Below are 19,945 nucleotides of genomic sequence, written 5' to 3'. Positions count from 1 at the left end.
AAGTTGCTACCAAAGAGGAAGAGGTGTTGTGCATCTTAAAAGTATTAAGGTAGATAATTCCCCGGGTCCTTATGGGATCTATCCCAGAATATTGAGGGAGGCAAGAGAACAAATTGTTGGAGCATTGACAGACATCTTTGTATCCTCTTTGGTCACAGGTGAGGTTCCAGAGGACCTCACCACAACTCCACCAACCTTAGTGTCATCTGCAAATTTACTAACCCATCTTTCTATGCCCTCATCCAGGTCATTTATAAAGACGACAAACAGCAGTGGCCCCAAAACAGATCCTTGCAGTATACCACTAGTAACTGAATTCCAGGATGAATATTTCTAATCAACCACCAACCTCTGACTTCTTTCAGCTAGCCAACATCTAATCCAAAGGGCTAAATCGCCCTCTGTATTTTGTACAATAGCCTACCGTGGGGAACCTTATCAAGTGCCTTCCTGAAATTCATATACGTCGCATCAACAGCTTGAACCTCATCCACCTGTTTGGTCACCTTCTCAAAGAACTCAATAAGGTTTGAGAGGCACGACCTACCCTTCACAAAACTGTGCTAACTCTCCCTAATCAACTTAGTTCTCTCCAGATAATTATAAATTCTATTTCTTATAACCTTTTCTAACACTTCTCCCACATCCGAAGTAAGGCTCAATGGTCGAAAACTACCAGGGTTATCTCTACTCCTCTTCTTGAACAAGGAAACAACTATTGCTATCCTCCAGTCTTCTGGCACTATTCCTGAAGACAATGATGACAATGATCAAAGCCAAAGTCTCTGCAATCTCTGCCCCAGCTTCCCAGAGAATCCTAGGATAAATCCCATCTGGCCCAGGGGACTTACCTATTTTCACACTTTCCACAATTGCTAACACCTCCACCTTGTGAATGTCAATTCTGTCTAGTCTAGTAGCCTGTATCTCAGCACTCTCCTTGACAACATGGTCTTTTTCCAGTATGAATTCTGACAAAAAATATTCATTTAGCGCTTCTCCTATCACCTTGGACTCCATGCACAACTTCCCACTACTATCCTTGATTGACCTTAATCTTTCTCTAGTCATTTTTTTTATTCCCGATGTACCTACAGAAAGCTTTAGAGTTTTCGCTTGATCTTATCTGCCAACAACATCTCATGTCCCCCCCTGGCTCTTCTTCACACTCTCTTTAAGAGATTCCTGGCTAATCTCTAACTCTCAAACACCCTAACTGATCCTTCACATTTCACCCTAACATAAGCCTTCTTCTTCCTCTTGACAAGAGATTCAACTTCTTTAGTAAACAACGGCTCGCTTATTCAACCACTTCCTTCCTGCCCGACAGGTACATACTTATCAAAGACACGCAGTAGCTGTTCCTTGAATAAACTCCACATTTCAATTGTGTCCATCCACTGCAGCATCCTAAATCTTGCCAAATCACATCATAATTGCCTTTCCTCCAGCAATAGCTCTTGCCCTGCACTATGTACCTATCCCTTTCCATTACTAAAATAAACATAACTGAGTTGCAGTCACTCTTACCTAAGTGCTCACCTACCTCCAAAGCTAAATCTTCATTGTAGTCCCACTGTAGCCAGAACATCCTTCTTCAGACAAGGACCACCAAAACTGCAGACAATAGTTCAGGTGTGGTCTCACCAAGGCTCTGTAGAATTGTAACAAGAGATCCCTACTCCTGTATCCTCTCACTATGAAAACCAAAACACCATTTGTCACCTTCACCATTTGCTGCAGCTGCCTGCTTGCTTGCATTGATTGGTGTACAAAGTCTCGTTATACCTTCCAAGTCTTGTTACACCATTGCCTTTTGCAATTTATTGATATTCCTGTCTTTGCTACCAAAGTGGATAACTTCACATTTATCCATATAATACTACATCTGCCATGCATTTTCCTACTCACTCAACTTCATATTGAAGCATCTCTGCATCTTCCTCACAGCTCACCTGTTCCTCCTCCTCCTCAACCCAGCTTTGCATCATCTGTGAAGGGATTAGTCTTAAACCAGATGTGAAGTTTTTCAAAATAGACACAAAGACAACATATTTACGAAACTAGAGAACTTTTTGATCAAGAACATAAGAAATAGGAGGAATAACCTCTTGAGCCATTCCATTATTCAATACAATCATTGCTGATTGTTTACATCAGTTACATCCTTAGGTACTGTTCTCATTTCATGATTAGATTAGATTAGATTAGATTACTTACAGTGTGGAAACAGGCCCTTCGGCCCAAGAAGTCCACACCGACCTGCTGAAGCGCAATCCACCCATACCCCTACATTTACCCCTTACCTAACACTACGGGCAATTTAGCATGGCCAATTCACCTGACCCACACACCTTTGGACTGTGGGAGGAAACCGGAGCACCCGGAGGAAACCCACGCACACATGGGGAGAACGTGCAAACTCCACACAGTCAGTCGCCTGAGTCGGGAATTGAACCTGGGTCTCAGGCGCTGTGAGGCAGCAGTGCTAACCACTGTGCCACCGTGCCGCCCACATGATTTGCAGTATCCTAAAATCTACCAGTCACTGATTTCAATTTACTGTATTCAATACATGTGAGCTTTAAAATGAGACCATCATATTTCATTGCCAAATGATGCAGACTTATGACTAGAAGGACAACGTATAGAAGGGTGGATAGTTATGGCTCACTACCTGGTGGTACACTGTACCGCAAGGTGTTCATCTCTGGTTGTGGAGAAAGTTTACAGGATTCCCTTGGGGACAGCCTGTATGGTGATGCGGATCTGGCTCCCGTAGTCTGCGATTCCTGCTCCATCACACGCCGTGCCTCATGATAAGGCATGTAAACAAATGGCTTGCCTGCAGTACAACAGAAATTCCACAATCATTAACTCAGCAACAAGACCTTCAAGTCGCAAAGGAGCACAATCTCTACTTTCATTTCATTAGTAAGGAGTGTGGAAAGGTGCAGAAGTGGCAGGAATCCAGGCAAGCGAGGTGATGGACTGTCAAAAATAAGAGTCTAGATTAGAGTGGTGCTGGAAAAGCACAGCAGATCAGGCAGCGTCCGAGGAACAGGAAAACGGACCTTTCCGGCAAAAGCCCTGATTTTCTTGCTCCTCGGATGCTGCCTGAACTGCTGTGCTTTTCCAGCACCACTCTAATCTAGAGTCTGGTTTCCAGCATCTGCAGTCCTTGTTTTTACCCAGTCAGAAATGAGAGTGTGTTTGGGATGGGGCACGGTGTAGGCATGATGTTCAAGTGAAGCAGTCTCAATGGAAATATGGGGCTGAGTTCCCAAAATTACATTGCATACTGCCTGTTGAATGAAAGGGCAGCCTCAACTCTCCTTTTGCAGCTCAGGCCCCCTCCACTGAGTACTTTACAAAAGGAAAATGGCACATGATGCAGAAATTTACTTGTGATGTGCAAAAGGGAGCTCCCTAATGACCGACTAAATGGGTACCATACTGAGAAACAGCCAATAATTTGGCTTGTGCGAAATCATGTCAATTTTTTTTATCCTTTGCATCAGAACAAAGTGCGGAAACACCAAAACAGAACACTACACAGATATCGAAGGAGCTCTGCTTATAACATCATTGCATTAACAACGTAAACATAAATATAAGCAATGTAAAAATGAAATTGACCACCATTGTCTCAGTTAATATACGCCTTTGGGCATCCCTGATGTGGAGGTGCCGGTGTTGGACTGTAGTGGACAACGTTAAAAATCACACAACACCAGTTATGGTCCAACAGGTTTATTTGAAAGTACAAGCCTTCAGAATGCTGCTTCTTCGTCAGGTAGCTATTGGGGCAAGGTCATAGGACACAGAATTTATAGTAAAAGATCAAAGTGTCATACAACTGATGTGAGATATTGAACAAACTTAGATTGCTGTTAACTCTTTAATCATTTAGAATGGCGATGCAGGTTCTGATTGATTAATATGTAAATCCAAAAACTTCTTTCAAGTCACAGTCCTGAGATAATGTAAGATTTTCAGTATTTTAAAAAAGGTGACATCTCAACTTAGACAATGTGTTAAAGCTTTGAGTTTAGAGTTTGTCTGTATCCCAACCTTGAGTGAGACTGGTTATATTTCCAAAGTAGGAATTTATAAAATGTCATATGGACTGACTGCCTACAGACTGCGTGCTTTTTGAACAAAATAGAATGTATCTGCAAATACAAATTCATCCCATAGACTTGTGTGTGAGGGAGAGAGAGAGAGAGAGAGGGAGTGTATGCACGTGTGTGCTTATGTATATGGGAAAGATGGTATGAATGTGTGCGCATGCACATGTGAGTGTGATAGTGTACATGCCTGTTTGAAGGTGTGTGTGTGTGTGTTTGTGGTCAAGCATGCATGTGTGTGAGAGTGTGTGTGTATGGTGTATAGTGTAGTGGGGTCAATTGTAGCGTGACATAAACCCAAGACTCTGTTTGAGGCTGTCCTCATCGGTACCAAACTTGACTATCAGCCTCTGCTCAGCATCTCTGCATCGTTGTGTATCGTGAAGTCCACCTTGGAGGATGGCCACCTGAAGACCCGAGGCCGAATGTCCTTGACCATTGTAATGTTCCCCGACTGGGAGGGAACATCTCTTTCTGGTGATTGTTGCGCGGTGTCCACTCATCTGTTGTCGTAGCATCTGCTCAATTTTGCCAATATACCATGTTTTGGGGCGCCCTTGCCTGCAGCGCATGAGATAGATAACATTGCCAGTCACATGAGTACCTGTCATGTACATGGTGGGCAGTGTTTCCATATGTAATGATAGTATCCATGCAGCCATTGAATGACCAGGTTGTATAGTGTTGTGGTTGATGTCCTGAAGGCTGGGTAGCTTGCTGTGAATAATGGTCTGTTTAAGGTTTGGCGGTTGTTTAAAGGCGAGAAGTGGAGGTATAGAGAAAATCTTGGCAAGGTGCTCATCCTCATCGATAATGTGTTGCAGGATGTGAAGAACATGGTGCAGTTTTTCCGCTCCAGAGAAATACTGGACAACAAAAGGTACCCTATCAGTCATATCCAGCATCTGTTTCCTGAGGAGGTCATTAAAAAGTTTCTTGCTGTGGGCATGCTGGAACTGGGAAATGATGAGTTGAGCATCGTTTCTTGTTCTTATGAGGACATCCTTCAGCACCTTAAAGTGTCCGTCACATCCTCCTCATCAGAACAGATCCTGTGTATGCATGGGGCTTGTCCATAGGGGATAGCTTTTTTAAAAACATGTTGAGGGTGAAAGCTAGAGAAATGCAGCAATGTGAAGTTATCCGTGGGCTTGCAGTAGAATGAGGTACTGAAGTGCCCGACCTTGATGGATATGCGTGTGTCCAAGAATGAGACTGATAAGAGTAGTTCATGATAAGTCTAATGGTGGGATGAAACTTGCTGATGTCACTGTATAATTTTTTAGTGACCTCTTCTTTCTAAATTGCTTAGGGTCAAGCATTCTAACATGCACAATGACTGAAAGCTAAATTTCACATTCGCTGATCTCCACAGTTCTCTGATACTTATCCAGGCTCTGAAATTTCTTGTCCCATAAATGATTGCTACACTCAGCACCTTACCAAAGCAACTTGGGAAACTCAGGAAAGAATACTGAAAGTACATTGGTAAAGGCAATCACCTCTTGGATGTTGACAGATTGCCATGGATCCCCATCAGGTCCAGCTTTAAAGTAAGTTTGAACTTTCTATATCCAGGTACCCACACTTTTGTTTGAACCCACTCTAGGATCCCAATCAGATTGTATCATACCACAAAGCTCACCAAACACAAATGAGCATGAGCTGCTATGCAACAAATAGGAGCATTAAAGCCAAAAGATAATACATTTACTGCATAAATAATGTGTTCATATCTCACCACTCTATGCTCAAGTCATAATGATTTTCTGTTTTATAGGTTAACTTGGAAATAACAGCTAAAAATCATTACTTCCATCATCCTGATGGTCATTTAATGTCAAACAGATAATCGTTCAGTTTACAACTGTGATTTAAGCTGAATAAACCTTCATTACTTCCTCCCTTTGATATCAGCCATACAAAAACCTTGAATTCCTTGACAGTACCTACATGACCAGATAAAGACGAGGAACACATTCCCTGGATAATGCAGCAACCCAATCCAAGAGAACACCATTACGCAATTAAAGAGAAAACATTTGTATTTCTTAAGTGTTTCGTCATATAATACAATGGAGCATGTTAGACTAAACTCCAAAAAGCATTAACAGTAATAGTCTGTGATAAGATAGAAGGGAATTACATATTTGGGGATGAAAGAATCTAAATGAAAGGAGCACGGAAACCAACCAGTGCAAGGGAGTGCTCTTAGAACTGTAAATATCTTACAAGTTAGTGTGTTCCATTAATAGTGAAGTCAGAAGTATTATGACACCAGATTATAGGCCAACATGTTTATTTGAAATCACAAGCTTTTTGCGTGCTGCTTCTTTACTAGGTGACTTCAAACAAACCTGTTAGATTAAAACCTGGTGTCGTGTGACTTCTGACTTTGTTCACCCTGTCCACCAACAGCATTTCCACATCAATATTGCTCGCAGTTTGAGAGTTATTGAAACCAATCTAACCCAACAACACAATACAATACACCACTTCTTTCAAACACTATTGGGTGCTTCAGAGACACAGTTCGCTTCTCTGAAATACAGCATTAAAAATCTCACAACACCAGATTACTGGCTGGAAGGAGACAGAGGGTAGTAGTTGATGGATTATGTTCATCTTGGAGCGCAGTTACTAGCGGTGTACCACAAGGATCTGTTTTGGGACCATTGCTTTTTGTTATCTTTATAAATGATCTAGAGGAAGGACTTGAAAGCTGGGTAAGCAAGTTTGCGGATGACACAAAAGTCGGTGGAGTTGTGGATAGTGAGGAAGGAAGTGGTAGGTTACAGCGGGATATAGATAAGTTGCAGAGCTGGGCGGAAATGTGGCAAATGGAATTCAATGTAGCTAAGTGCGAAGTCGTTCACTTTGGTAGGAATAACAAGATGATGGATTACTGGGCTAATGGTAGGCTACTTGGTAGTGTGGATGAGCAGAGGGATCTTGGTGTCTATGTACACAGATCTCTGAAAGTTGCCACCCAGGTAAATAGTGCTGTGAGGAAGGCATATGGTGTACTGGGCTTTATTGGCAGAGGAATTGAGTTCCGGAGTCCTGAGGTCATGTTGCAGTTGTATAAGACTCTGGTGAGGCCTCATCTGGAGTATTGTGTGCAGTTTTGGTCGCCATACTATAGGAAGGATGTGGAAGCTTTAGAACGAGTGCAGAGGAGGTTTACCAGGATGTTGCCTGGAATGGTAGGAAAATCTTATGAGGAAAGGCTGAGGCACTTGGGGCTGTTCTCATTGGAGAAGAGAAGGTTTAGGGGAGATCTGATAGAAGTGTATAAGATGATTAGGGGTTTAGATAGGGTAGATACTAAGAACCTTTTACCGCTAATGGAGTCAGGTGTTACTAGGGGACATAGCTTTAAATTAAGGGGTGGTAGCTATAGGACAGATGTTAGGGGTAGATTCTTCACACAGCAGGTTGTGAGTTCATGGAATGCCCTGCCCGTATCAGTGGTGAACTCTCCTTCTTTATGGTCATTTAAGCGGGCATTGGATAGGCATTTGGAAGTTATTGGGCTAGTATAGGTTAGGTAGGATTCGGTCGGCGCAACATCGAGGGCCGAAGGGCCTGTACTGCGCTGTATCCTTCTATGTTCTATGTTCTATTATAGTCCATCGGGTTTAATTAGAAGCACACCAGCTTTCAAACAGATGAAAGACTTAATCAATTTTTCAATGTATAATTCCAGTTACATCATACTGTAAATTTTTGCGATAAATTGTGTGTGTTAGGATTGAGCCCTCCACTACACCTGATGGAGCGTCACTCTGAAAGCTAGTGTGCTTCCAATTAAACCTGTTGGATTATAACTTGGTGTTGTGTGATTTCTAACTTTGTACACCCCAGTCCAACACCGGCATCTCCAAATCCTGAAATACAGCAATTGCTACACAGACAAGTAGGACAGCCATAGATCCCAGAAAGGTAGCAAAGTCCCACAAGTTGCAAGGCTAATGATGAGATAATTTGTTTTGGGGATAGTGTAAGTAGCATTGTCAATGAGTACACTGGACAGCCCTTACCTTTCACTGAATAGTGCTATAAAACAAAGTCAGCAAGAATTTCACTTAAGATCATATTCAAGTCTCAGCACATCACAGAAGTGAACCATGTTGCCAACTTGCCTGTGCAAAGGACAGGAGAAAGTGAGGACTGCAGATGCTGGAGATCAGAGTTGAGAGCGTGGTGCTGGAAAAGCACAGCAGGTCAGATAGCATCTGAGGAGTAGGAGAATCGACGTTTCAGGCATAAGCCCTTCATCAGGAATGAGGCTTGTGGGCTGGGGGTTAAGAGATAAATGGGAAGGGGGTAGGGTTGGGAAGTGCAGCGGATGCATAGGAAAGTTGATGGGCAGGTCAGGAGGGCAGTGGCGAGTTGGAGGCTTTGGACTGTGGTAATGTGGAGGGAGGCGAAATGTGGAAACTGTTGAAATTCACATTGATTCATGCGGTTGCAGGGTCCCAAGGCAGAATATGAGGCGTTCTTCCTCCAGGTGTCGGTTGGTAACGGTTTGGCCTAGGACCTGCATGTTTTTAATGGAGTGGTTGGGGGATTGAAGTGTTCGGCCACAGGACAATGGGGTTGGTGGGTGCAGTTGTCCCAGAGATGTTCTCTGAGACGATCCACAAGAAGGCGTCCTGTCTCCCCAGTTTAGAGGGACGCAACAGGTACAGCAGATGACATTGGTAGAGATAAAGGTAAACTTCGGTCGAATGTGGAAGGATCCTTTGGGGCTTTGAACAGAGATGAGAGGAGTGGTGTGGGCGCAGGTTTTACAATACCTGTGGTGGCAGGGGAAAGTGGGGGAGTGGGGTGTGGGCTGGTGGGGCGCGTAGACCTGACGAGGATCGCAGAGGGAATGGTCTCTCCAGAATGCTGATAGGGATGGGGAGGGAAATATATCTCTGGTGGTGGGATCTTCAAGGAGTGGCGGAAGTGGTAGAGGATGATGCAATGTATGCGGATGCTGATGGGGTGGAAGATGAGGACCAGGGAGGTCCAGTCGTTGTTGCACTGGGAGGGATGGGGTTTAGGAACAGTGGTACAGGAAGTGGAGGAAATGAGCTGGAGGGCATAGTCAACCACGTCGTTCCTACCGCAATCAACATTCTGGAGAGACCATTCTCTCCGTGACTCCCTCGTCTGGTCCACACCCCCCATCAGCCCAGCACCTTTCCCTGCCACTTCAGGAATTGCAAAACCTGGGCTCACACCACTCTCCTCACCTCTGTCCAAGACCCCAAAGGATCCTTCCACATTCAACAGAAATTTACCTGTACCTCTCCCAATGTCATCTACTGCATCTGTTGCACCTGATGTGGTCTCCTCTACATCAGGGAGACAGGATGCCTTCTTGTGGATCGTTTCAAAGAACATCTCTGGGACACCCACAAACCCCACCGCAGCATGGCTGAATACTTCAACTCCCCCTCCCACTCTGTCAAGGACATGCAGATCCTGGGCTGCCTCCATTGCCAAACTGCTACCACCCAATGCCTGGAGGAAGAACACCTCATATTCTGCCTTGGGACCCTGCAATTACATGAGATGAATGTGGATTTCAACAGCTTCCTCACTTCCCCTCTCCCACATTACCCCAGTGCCAGGGACCCAGGTTCGATTCCAGCCTTGGGTGACTGTGTGGAGTTTGCACATTCTCTCCGTGCCTGCGTGGGTTTCCTCCCACAAAGATGTGCAGGCCAGGTGAATTAGCCATTCTAAATTGCCCATAGTGCTAGGTGCATTAGTCAGAGGGAAATGGGTCTGGGTGGGTTGCTCTTCGGCGGGTCAATGTGGACTTGTTGGGCTGAAGGGCCTGTTTCCGCACTGTAGCAAATCTAATCTAATCTACCCACATCTATTAATATGAAACAGATGAAAGGTTTTATGTTGCAGTTGAGAAATATTCTAAGTAGATTCTTACTTTGCTTTATAAACTCTGGTTGTATAAACTAATGTAAGTGGATGGCAGACACCATCAGAAACTGTGGGTTACTGATGCGTGCAACATAGACTCGGTGCTCAAAGCTGAAAGCATTGAATACAGCATATGTTGATGTTCTTTATCCCTGGCAAGAGACTAGGACATGATTTATGTTCCAGAAATAAAAAGTGAAAAGTTAGTTAGTTCCTTGCATCTGCCCAAACGTTTCAGAGAACGTTACAGCGCAGTACAGGCCCTTTGGTCCTCGATGTTGCGCCAACCTGCGGTACCAATCTGAAGCCCATCTATCCTACACTATTCCATTTTCATCCATTTGTTTATCCAATGATCATTTAAAAGCCTTTAAGGTTGCTGAGTCTACTACTGTTGCAGGCAGTGCATTCCACGCTCCTACTGCTTTCTGACTAAAGAAACTACCTCTGGCATCTGCCCTATATCTATACCCTTCAACTTAACACCATAAGACCATAAGAAATAGGAGTGGAAATAAGGCCATTCAGCCCATCAAGCCCACATTGCCATTCAATCATGGCTGATGGGCATTTCAACGCCACTTACTCGCATTCTCCATGTATCCCTTAATTTCTTGCAAGATTAAGAATTTATCAATTTCTGCCTTGAAGACATTTAACGTCCCGGCCTCCACTACGCTCTATGGCAGTGAATTCCACAGGCCCACCACTCTCTGGCTGAAGAAATGTCTCCTCATTTCCATTTTAAATTGATCCCCTCTAATTCTAAGGCTGTGCCCACGGGTCCAAGTATCCAAGCCTGACGGAAACAATTTCCCAGCAGCCACCCTTTCTAAGCCATGCCATTATCTTGTAAGTTTCTATAAGATCTCTCCTCAACTTTCTGAACTCTAATGAATAGAATCCCAGAATCCTCAGCCATTCACCGTACGTTAGGCCTACCATTCCAGGAATCATTTTTAGATTCTCTACAGCATGGAAACAGGGCCTTTGGTCCAACCACTCCACACCGACCCCCTGAAGGGTAACCCACCCACACCACTTCTGTTTGACTAATGCATCTAACACTATGGGCAAATTAGCATGGCCAGTTCACACAACCTGCACATCTTTGGACTGTAGGAGGAAACCGGGGCACCCGGAGGAAACCCATGCAGACGCAGGGAGAATGTGCAAACTCCACACAGACAGTTGCCCGAGGCTGGAATTGAACCTGGCACCCTGGCGCTGTGAGGCAGCAGTGCTAACCACTGAGCCACTGTGCCACCCATCATCTGTGTGGATCTCCACTCATCCAATACCATGGGCCCTCACCTTACTCAGCAGCCTCCTGTGAGGCACCTTATCAAAGGATAAATTTAAAGCCATGTCCCCATGTGCTCGCCATCTCCATCCGGGGAAAAAAGGCTCTTACTATATGCCCAATCTAACCCTCTGATTATATGTCTCAATCAAGTCACCTCTCAACCCTCTTCTCTCCCTAAAAAAGAAACAGCCTCAAGACCCTTAGCCTTTCCTCATAAGACCTTCCCTCCATACCAGGCAACATTCTAGTAAATCTCCTCTGAATCCTTTCCAAAGCTTCCAATCCTTCCTATAATGCAGTGACCAGAACTATACACAATACTTCAAGTGTAGCTGCACCAGAGTTTTGTACAGCTGCAGCATGACCCCTCAACCAATAAAAGCTAACACACCGTATGCCTTCTTAACAGCCCTATCAACCTGGGTGGCAACTTTCATGGATGTATGCACATGGACAATGAGATCTTTCTGTTCATTTACACTACCAAGAATCTTACCATTAGCCCAGTACTCTTTATTCCTGTTGCTCCTTCCAAAGTGAATCACCTCACACTTTTCTGCATTAAACTTTATTTGCCACCTCTCAGCCCAGCTCTGCAGCTTATCTATACCCCTCTGTAACCTGCAAAATCCTTCAGAACTATCCACAACTGCATCAACTTAGTGTCATCCGCAAATTTACTATCCCATCCTTCTACGCCCTCATACAGGTAATTTCCAAAAATGATAAATAACAGTAGCCCTAGAACAAATCCTTGCGGTACACCACTAGCAACTGAAATCCAGGATGAACATTTCCCATCAACACCACCCTTCGTCTTCTTTCAGCCAGCCAATTTCTGATCCAAACCATGAAATTACTCTCAATCCCATGCCTCCCTATTTTGTGCAATAGCCTACCGTGGGGAACCTTACGAGATGCCTTACTGGAATCTATATACATCACATCAACCACCTTACCCTCATCCACCTTCTCAAAGAACTCAATAAAGTTTGTGAGGCACGACCTGCACTTCACAAAATTGTGTTGACTATTCCTAATCAACTTATTCCTTTTTAGACGATTATAAATCCTATCTCTTCTCACCATTCCGAACACTTTATCCACCACCTAAGTAAGGCTCACTGGTTTATAATTACCAGGGTTGTGTCTACCCCCCCCCCCTTCTTGAACAAGGGGACAATATTTGCTATCCTACAGTCTGTTGGCACGATTCCTGCAGACAATGACGACATAGAGATCAAAGCCAAAGGTTCTGCAATCTCCTTCCTGGCTTCCCAGAGAATCCTAGGATAAATCCCAAATGGCCCAGGTGTCTTATCTGTTTTCACACTTGCTAGCACCTCCTCCTTGTGAACCTCAATCCTGACTAGTCTAGTAGCTTTGTCTTTTTTCAGTGAGAACACTGACGAAAAGCATTCATTTAGTGCTTCCTCTGTCTTCTTGGACTCCATGCACAACTTCCCACTACTATCCTTGATTGGCCCTAATCTTTCTCTAGTTATTCTGTTAGTTCTGATATACCTAGAGGAAACTTTACGGTTTTCCTTGATCCTATCTGCCAATGACTTCTCGTGTCCCCTCTTGGCTCTTCTTAGATCTCTCTTTTTGGAATTCATCCAAAAGGGACATGATGCACAAACAGCAAGTGGGGAAAAACTACACGACCAACTATTGGCAATAAACTTGATTCTTTTCCAGGAGTAATACTAAAGACGTGCAGTGACAATGATTGCACACAGTCCATGTGGAACAATGTATCATGCAGAGGTGAATATTGTCTCAAATTACTTTATGGATTAGTTATCATCATTAAATATCAAACCATCAAAATAATTATATGTCTTGAGTTAAAGTGGTATTGCACAAAATCGACCCTGGCAATGTGGTTCCCTCATCAAAACTGTTGGTAAAACATGTAGAAAACCCAAATACTTTATGTTTGCATTGATGACACTACTAATACCTTCTCTGTCCAAGATTGGACAGGATTTGCCACTGATGTTGGGACTGGAAGAATTTCTGCGCTCAGCATCCATATGTTCTTGCCTTTGTCGCATCTGTTCCTCCTGAAGTGCAGAATCATGCATAGCTTTGATGTGCCGCTGAAACAGGGCCAGGCCACTTACAGGGGCAGTGGTCGGCACATATGGTGCAGCCATCTAGTGGAAAGAAAACATGACTTAAAGTCAGCAGTTTCAAAATGGCCTCGATAAACATGTGCATCCATCAATCTTTCTAAGTAAAAGGATACATTTCCACAGGAATTACCATACTGGGAAAAATCACACAAGCCTAACTGAATATAAGTGATATCATTTCACTCGCCTTATCCTACTGGAAGCTACTATAACATTTATAACGTTTTGCAGCAAAATGCAGAAATCAGGTACAAATAACAACAGCAATCACTCTTTTAAAACATGTCAAAAACTTATTAAACCCCAGATATTTCAAAGCCAACTGTTACAATCAGATAGATAGTCACATTCCTGGAAAGATCAATTTTCCTGCCTGTTGTGAATCAAGCGAGGGATAACAGATGGTATGGGGAACTGGGTGGTACTAGCTGGATTTCTTATTGTACAAAAACCAACTAATGAGGTGCCTAAGAATTTAATGTTGTTCATATCTCAAACCAAACGTAGGAGCTGCTGTTATATTCAATGGAATCTCATCAACATTATATTCTTCAGGTCACAGACTCAAAGTTCACTCATTTAGAATATAGTTTATCACACAGTTGGTATAACAGTGAATATCAGAGCTCGATGGGAACACTACTGTAGAATATCAAACCTCCAGGCAGAACTCTGATGAAAAAGAAATTGATATTAGAAACAATAATAGAAAGTTTGACCATATCCAGGAGCCAAAGCCCTTGAACATCAACATCTAAGTTGTTTAATTTCAGGAAATCTAGTCTAATCCACATCGGAAAGAAGCTTTGGGCATACTAAAGCATGATGTTAAAAAGACTTATAAATGACTTTAAAGAATATAGAACTCAAACTATCCAGTATAATTTGTGTTGTCATTTCTTATAATTAGCGGCATATATTTTAGGTTCTACTTGTGATTACTATAGATTTTTAGAAAGATGTGGCAGCTAATTTACACACAAACATAATGAGATAAATGACAAGTTTTGTTTTCCAGTATTATTTGAGATATAAATGTCAGAATACTGAGACTTCCCTCTGTCAAAACAGTGCTGTGATAGACTTGCATTGGCATAACAAAATGCATAATGGACTGGGTAGAAAATCTTCTGAAGGGTAAGTTCAGCCAGAGGTTTTGATCTCAGTAGTAGCCAATGACAAATCAAAGTGTTCAAGTGTTGGAGGATACTTGAGGAGTTAGGGTTCCAGACTGGAAAGCAAAAAGCTAGCGAGGCAGTAATCACAAGACTACTTGGGGGCTATATTTTTGACATCACACAGGAATTATTTAGATAAATAAACATTAAGCTAGAACGTTGATTAGAGTGCAGGACAAACAGGTCTCAGTGAAAAAAAGGGATAGAAATGGCAAGATTAGGGAACCATGCATGAGAGGTGAAATTGTGAGACTAGCTAAGAGGAAAAAGGAAACATATATAAGGTCTAGGTGACTGAAAACAGACAAAGCTTTGAAAGAATATCAGAAAAGTATGACTAATCTGAAATGAAGAATTAAGAGGGCTAAAAGGGGTCATGAAATATCTTTAGCAAAGAGGGTTAAGGAAAATTCCAAAACTCTTTATTCGTATACAAGGAGCAAGAGGGTTGGCCCACTCAAGGACAAAGGAGGGAAGTCATGTGCGGAGTCAGAAAAAATGGGTGAGATTCTTAATGAGTACTTTGCATTGGTATTCACTGAGGAGAGGGCCATGATGGTGTTGAGTTTAGGGATAGATGTTTGGTTACTCTGGGTCAAGTCGGCATAAGGAGGGAGGAAGTATTGGGTATTCTAAAAAGGCATTAAGGTGGACATATCTCCAGGTCCTAATGGGATCTATCCCAGGTTACTGAGGGAAGCGAGACAGGAAATACCTGGGGCCTTAACAGATAACTTTGCAGCATTCTTGACCATGGGTGAGGTCGGAGGACTGGAGAATTGCTGACGATGTCCCCTTATTTAAGGAGGATAGCAAGGATAATTCAGGTAATTATAGATCGGTGAGCCTGATGTCAGTGGTAGGGACTCTGCTGAAGATACTGAGGGTTATGATCTATCAACATTTGGAAGAAAACGGGCCGATCAACAATCGGCAGCATCATTTTGTGCAAAGAAGGTCACGCCTTACCAACTTAATGGAATTCTTTGAGGAAGTGACAAAGTTGATTGATGAGAGAAGGGCTGTCGATGTCATATACATGGACTTCAGTAAGGCATTTGATAAGGTTCCCCATGGTAGGTTGATGGAGAAAGTGAAGTCGCATGGGGTCCAGGGTGTATTAGCTGGATAAGTAGAGAACTGGCTGGGCAACAGGAGACTGTAGAAGGGAGTACTGGTAGAAGGGAGTTTCTCAAAATAGAGAACTGTGAACAGCAGTGTTCCACAGGGATCTGTGCTGAGACCTTTGTTGTTTGTGATATACATAAATGATCTGGAGCAAAGTATAGGTGGTCTGATTAGCAAGTGTGCAGATGACAATAAGATTGCTTTGGAGGTGCTGGTGTTGGACTGGAGTGTACAAAGTTAAAAATTACACAACACCAGGTTATAGTTAGTGCTTCCAAATAAACCTAATGGAGTATAACCTGGTGTTGTGAATTTTAACTTTGGACACTAAGATTGGTGGAATAGCAGATAGTGAAGGGGACTGTTAAGAGAATGCAGCAGAATACAGGTAGATTGGAGAGTTGGGTGGAGAAATGGCAGATGGACTTCAATCTGGGCAAATGTGAGGTGATGCATTTTGGAAGATCCAATTCTGGAGAGAACTATACAGTAAATGGGAAAGCCCTGGGGAAAATTGACGCACAGAGATATCTGGGTGTTCAGGTCCATTTTACCCTGAAGGTGGCAACGCAGGTATATACAGTGGTCAAGACGGCATATGGTATGCTTTTCCTCATCGGACGGGTTATTGAGCACAAGAATTGGCAACTCATGTTACAATTGTATAGGACATTGGCTTGGCCACACTTGGAGTACTGCATATAGCTCTGGTTGCTACATTACCAAAAGGATGAGGATGCTTTGGAGAGAGTGCAGAGGAGGTTCATCAGGATGTTGCCTGGTATAGAGGGTGCTAGGTTGAGTAGATTAGGATTATTTTCATTAGAAAGACAGAGGGAGAGGGGAGAGGAGCCCTGACTGAGGTCCAAAAAATCATGAGGGGTATAGACAGGGTGGATAGCAAGAAGCCTTTTCCCCAGAGTGGGGGACTCAATTACAAAGGCTCACGAGTTCAAAGTGAGAGGGCAAAAGTTTAAGGGAAATATGCGTGGAATGTTCTTTATGTAAGGGTGGTGGGTGCCTGGAACACGTTGCCAAAGGAGGTGGTAGAGGCGGGGTAGATACAGGTGGTCTGATTAGCAAGTTTGCAGATGACAATAAGATTGAGGTGCTGGTGTTGGACTGGAGTGTACAAAGTTAAAAATCATGCAACACCAGGTTTTAGTTAGTGCTTCCAAATAAACCTGCTGGAGTATAACCTGGTGTTGTGTGATTTTTAACTTTGGACACTAAGATTGGTGGAGTAGCAGACAGTGAAGGGGACTGTTAAGAGAATGCAGCAGAATACAGATAAGATAGATAGATTGCATCATTTAACATGTATCTAGACAGATACATTAATGGGCAAGGAGCAGAAGGGATACAGATCCTTAGAAAATAGGTGACAGGTTTAGATAGAAGATCTGGATTGGCACAGTCTTTAGGGCCAAAGGGCCTGTTCCTGTGCTGTAATGTTCTTTGTTCTAGAAGAATGGTAAAGCTGCAAGGGTTTTAGAACTATGAGAACATAGCCCACTCATCCCTATTTAAAAAGACCAGGGCTAATTTGGCTTTGCTCTCAACTTGAATTTCCTGTCGGTCTCTTTAAGAGCTTTGATTCACTTGACAAAAAAATTATCCAAGGCAGGACTTAATAATTTTGAGGACATTGGACAAAATATCTGCACAGAAGCTGCTGATCAGATAGCATGAACTTTGTTTATATCTGAATATTACTAACATTTTTGCAAGTGAACAGAGCAATATGAAGTGAAAACTGAAAATGCTGGAAATACTCAATAGATCAAACAGTAGCTGTGGAAGTAGAAACAGAATTAATGTTTCAGGGGCTGAGGGGTGACCTTACAGAGGTTTATAAAATCATGAGGGGCATGGAAAGGGTGAATAGCCAGGGTCTTCTTCCCAGGTGGGTGAGTCTAAATCGAGAGGGCAGAGGTTTAATGTGGGGGGAGGGGGAAAGGAGATTTAAAAAGGACCTAAGGGATAACTTTTCCAGCACAGTCTGGTGAATGTATGGAACAAGCCTCCAGAAAAGATTGTGGAGGTGGGTCCAATTACAACATTTAAAAAGGCACCAAGATAGGTGTATGGATAGGAAGAATTTATAGAGATATTGGCCAAATGGGGCTAGGTTGGATTATGATGTCAGCACAGACAAGTTGGATCAAAGGATCTGTTTCCCTGCTGTAGATTATGACTGTGACCTTGCTTCACAATTGAGAAAGGGGAAATAAATCCAATCAAAAGAGATTTCACAATTAAAACAGTAATGTTTTGGAGATGCCAGTGTTGGATTGGGGAGGACAAAGTTAACAATCACCCAACACCAGGTTATAGTCCAACAGGTTTAATCGGAAGCATTAGCTTTTGGAGCGCCGCTCCTTCATCAGGTGGTTGTGGAGTATAAGCTTGGAAGACACAGAATTTACAGTAAAAGTTTACAGTATGATGTAACTGAAATTATACATAGAATGACCATATTGGGTTTCAGTCCTTGCACATGTAAACTGCAAAACTTTTTGAAAAGTTACATTCTCAAGTGAACTTTAACAATTGGTGTCATGTCGGCCCAGATTATTATTGAGGGGTGAGCTTCCCTGTGTGAGCCTGTCTGCGCCACAATGGTCAGACTGATTCTAATCTAAAAAAATGGATTTACAGAATGGATTCATGCAATTTTTGAGTAAAATAAAATGTAATTCTGCAAATATGGATTTACCCCATAAACTTATATGCATACATGCGTATGTGGGTGCGTGTGTGTGTGTGAGGGGGTGGTTATGGGTGTCTGTGAGAGTGTGAGCGTAAAGGAGTATAAGTCTATGAGAGGGTGCTTGTGTGAACATATGAGAGAAGGTCTGTGAGAGTGTGTGTGTACGTGTGTCTGCAGGAGTTCATATCGATTTAGTAAAGGTATGCCTGGGGAGCTCAGGCCTGTGGGAAATCCCAGATGCTCTTTCTGCTCTCAATAATCATAAATACAGATATCCTCTCTGGCTGGAGCAACTTGAGCTCCAGGTTTTGCTGGGGGCACAATGGAGCACGCATGAGGTGAGAGATTTGTGAATAGTGTGTTTCAGATCATGGTCACCCAACGTGCAGGCAGAGAAGGAATGGCTGACTGTTAGACAGAATAAAATGGACCGGGCAGTACTGAGGGAATTCCTCGAGTGCATCTTGCCTGCAAACTGTTCATCGGCTGGGAAATGGTGGCAGTGATAGTTTCTCTGTGGAGGTCAGCCAGATCCAAGGTCATGGCACTGTGGGTGATCCAGCTGTTCATGAGGCTGGTGGGGGAGAAGACAGGAATGAGCATGAAAAGGAAATAGAGGCAGGGGATTTGTTGGTAAGGAGTGTCGACAGGCAGCTTTGTTGCTGCAGACCTGAATCCACAATGGCATTTTGCCTCCTGGTGTCTGGGTCACAGATATCATGGAATGTCTGCAGGGGTCTCTGAAAGGGGAGAGTGGATAGCCAGAGATTGAGATTCTTGTTGGGGCCAATGACATAAAGAGTAAAAGAAATTGGGTCCTTTAGCGAGTTGAGTAGGTAATTGAAAAGCAGGACTTCAAAGACTATAATCTCTGGATTAGTCCAGGTGCCACGCAGTAGTGAGTATAGGAATCAAAGAATAGAGCAGATGAACGCATAGCTGGAGAGATGGTGCAAGATGGAGGGCTTTATATTCCTGAGATATTGGGGGAAGGTGGGACCTGTGCAAGTGAAACAGATTACATGTGGACAGGAACGGGACGAACATCATCCTGGGGTGATTTGCTCATGGTGTTGGGTGGATTTAAACGAGATCGGCATCCTGACAAGTACTTTAGATTGATGAAAAGCTAAAATGGAATGAGAAGTTAAAATGCAAGCAAGCCTGGATGAAAAAGGAAACATAGGCTAGATAAGAAAGAAATGAGTTTAGCAAGGCTAAATGGAATAGATTTTAATGTAAGGAGTCTGAAAAAAAGAAAATCAAGTTGAAAGTACATATTGACTGTTGTGATACCATTGCCATGAATGAGACTTGGCTTAAAAATGGGCAGATTGCCAGTTCAGTGTTCCTAGTTACATCGTATTCCAGTGAAAGAAAAATGAGAATAGAAGAGGAGAGGAAATCACAAC

General features: G+C 43.1%; 1 protein-coding gene across 14 annotated transcripts in view; it reads right to left on the bottom strand.

Annotated features, from left to right (window-relative positions):
- ncor1 (nuclear receptor corepressor 1) overlaps window positions 1-19,945 on the bottom strand; it is a 402,479-nt gene that overhangs the window by 109,764 nt on the left and 272,770 nt on the right. For all 14 annotated transcript variants that reach the window (XM_060848164.1, XM_060848169.1, XM_060848173.1 and 11 more), the window contains 2 exons: window positions 13,340-13,535; window positions 2,678-2,845 (listed from right to left, as the gene is read on the bottom strand). In XM_060848164.1, the coding sequence (XP_060704147.1) occupies window positions 2,678-2,845; window positions 13,340-13,535 (364 nt within the window). The remainder of the gene's footprint in view (window positions 1-2,677; window positions 2,846-13,339; window positions 13,536-19,945) is intronic.

The sequence above is a fragment of the Hemiscyllium ocellatum genome, chromosome 31 (assembly GCF_020745735.1).
Source record: "Hemiscyllium ocellatum isolate sHemOce1 chromosome 31, sHemOce1.pat.X.cur, whole genome shotgun sequence".
Taxonomy (NCBI): domain Eukaryota; kingdom Metazoa; phylum Chordata; class Chondrichthyes; order Orectolobiformes; family Hemiscylliidae; genus Hemiscyllium; species Hemiscyllium ocellatum.
Note: the sequence above shows the minus strand (reverse complement) of the source record. Positions and strands in the feature narration are given on the sequence as shown.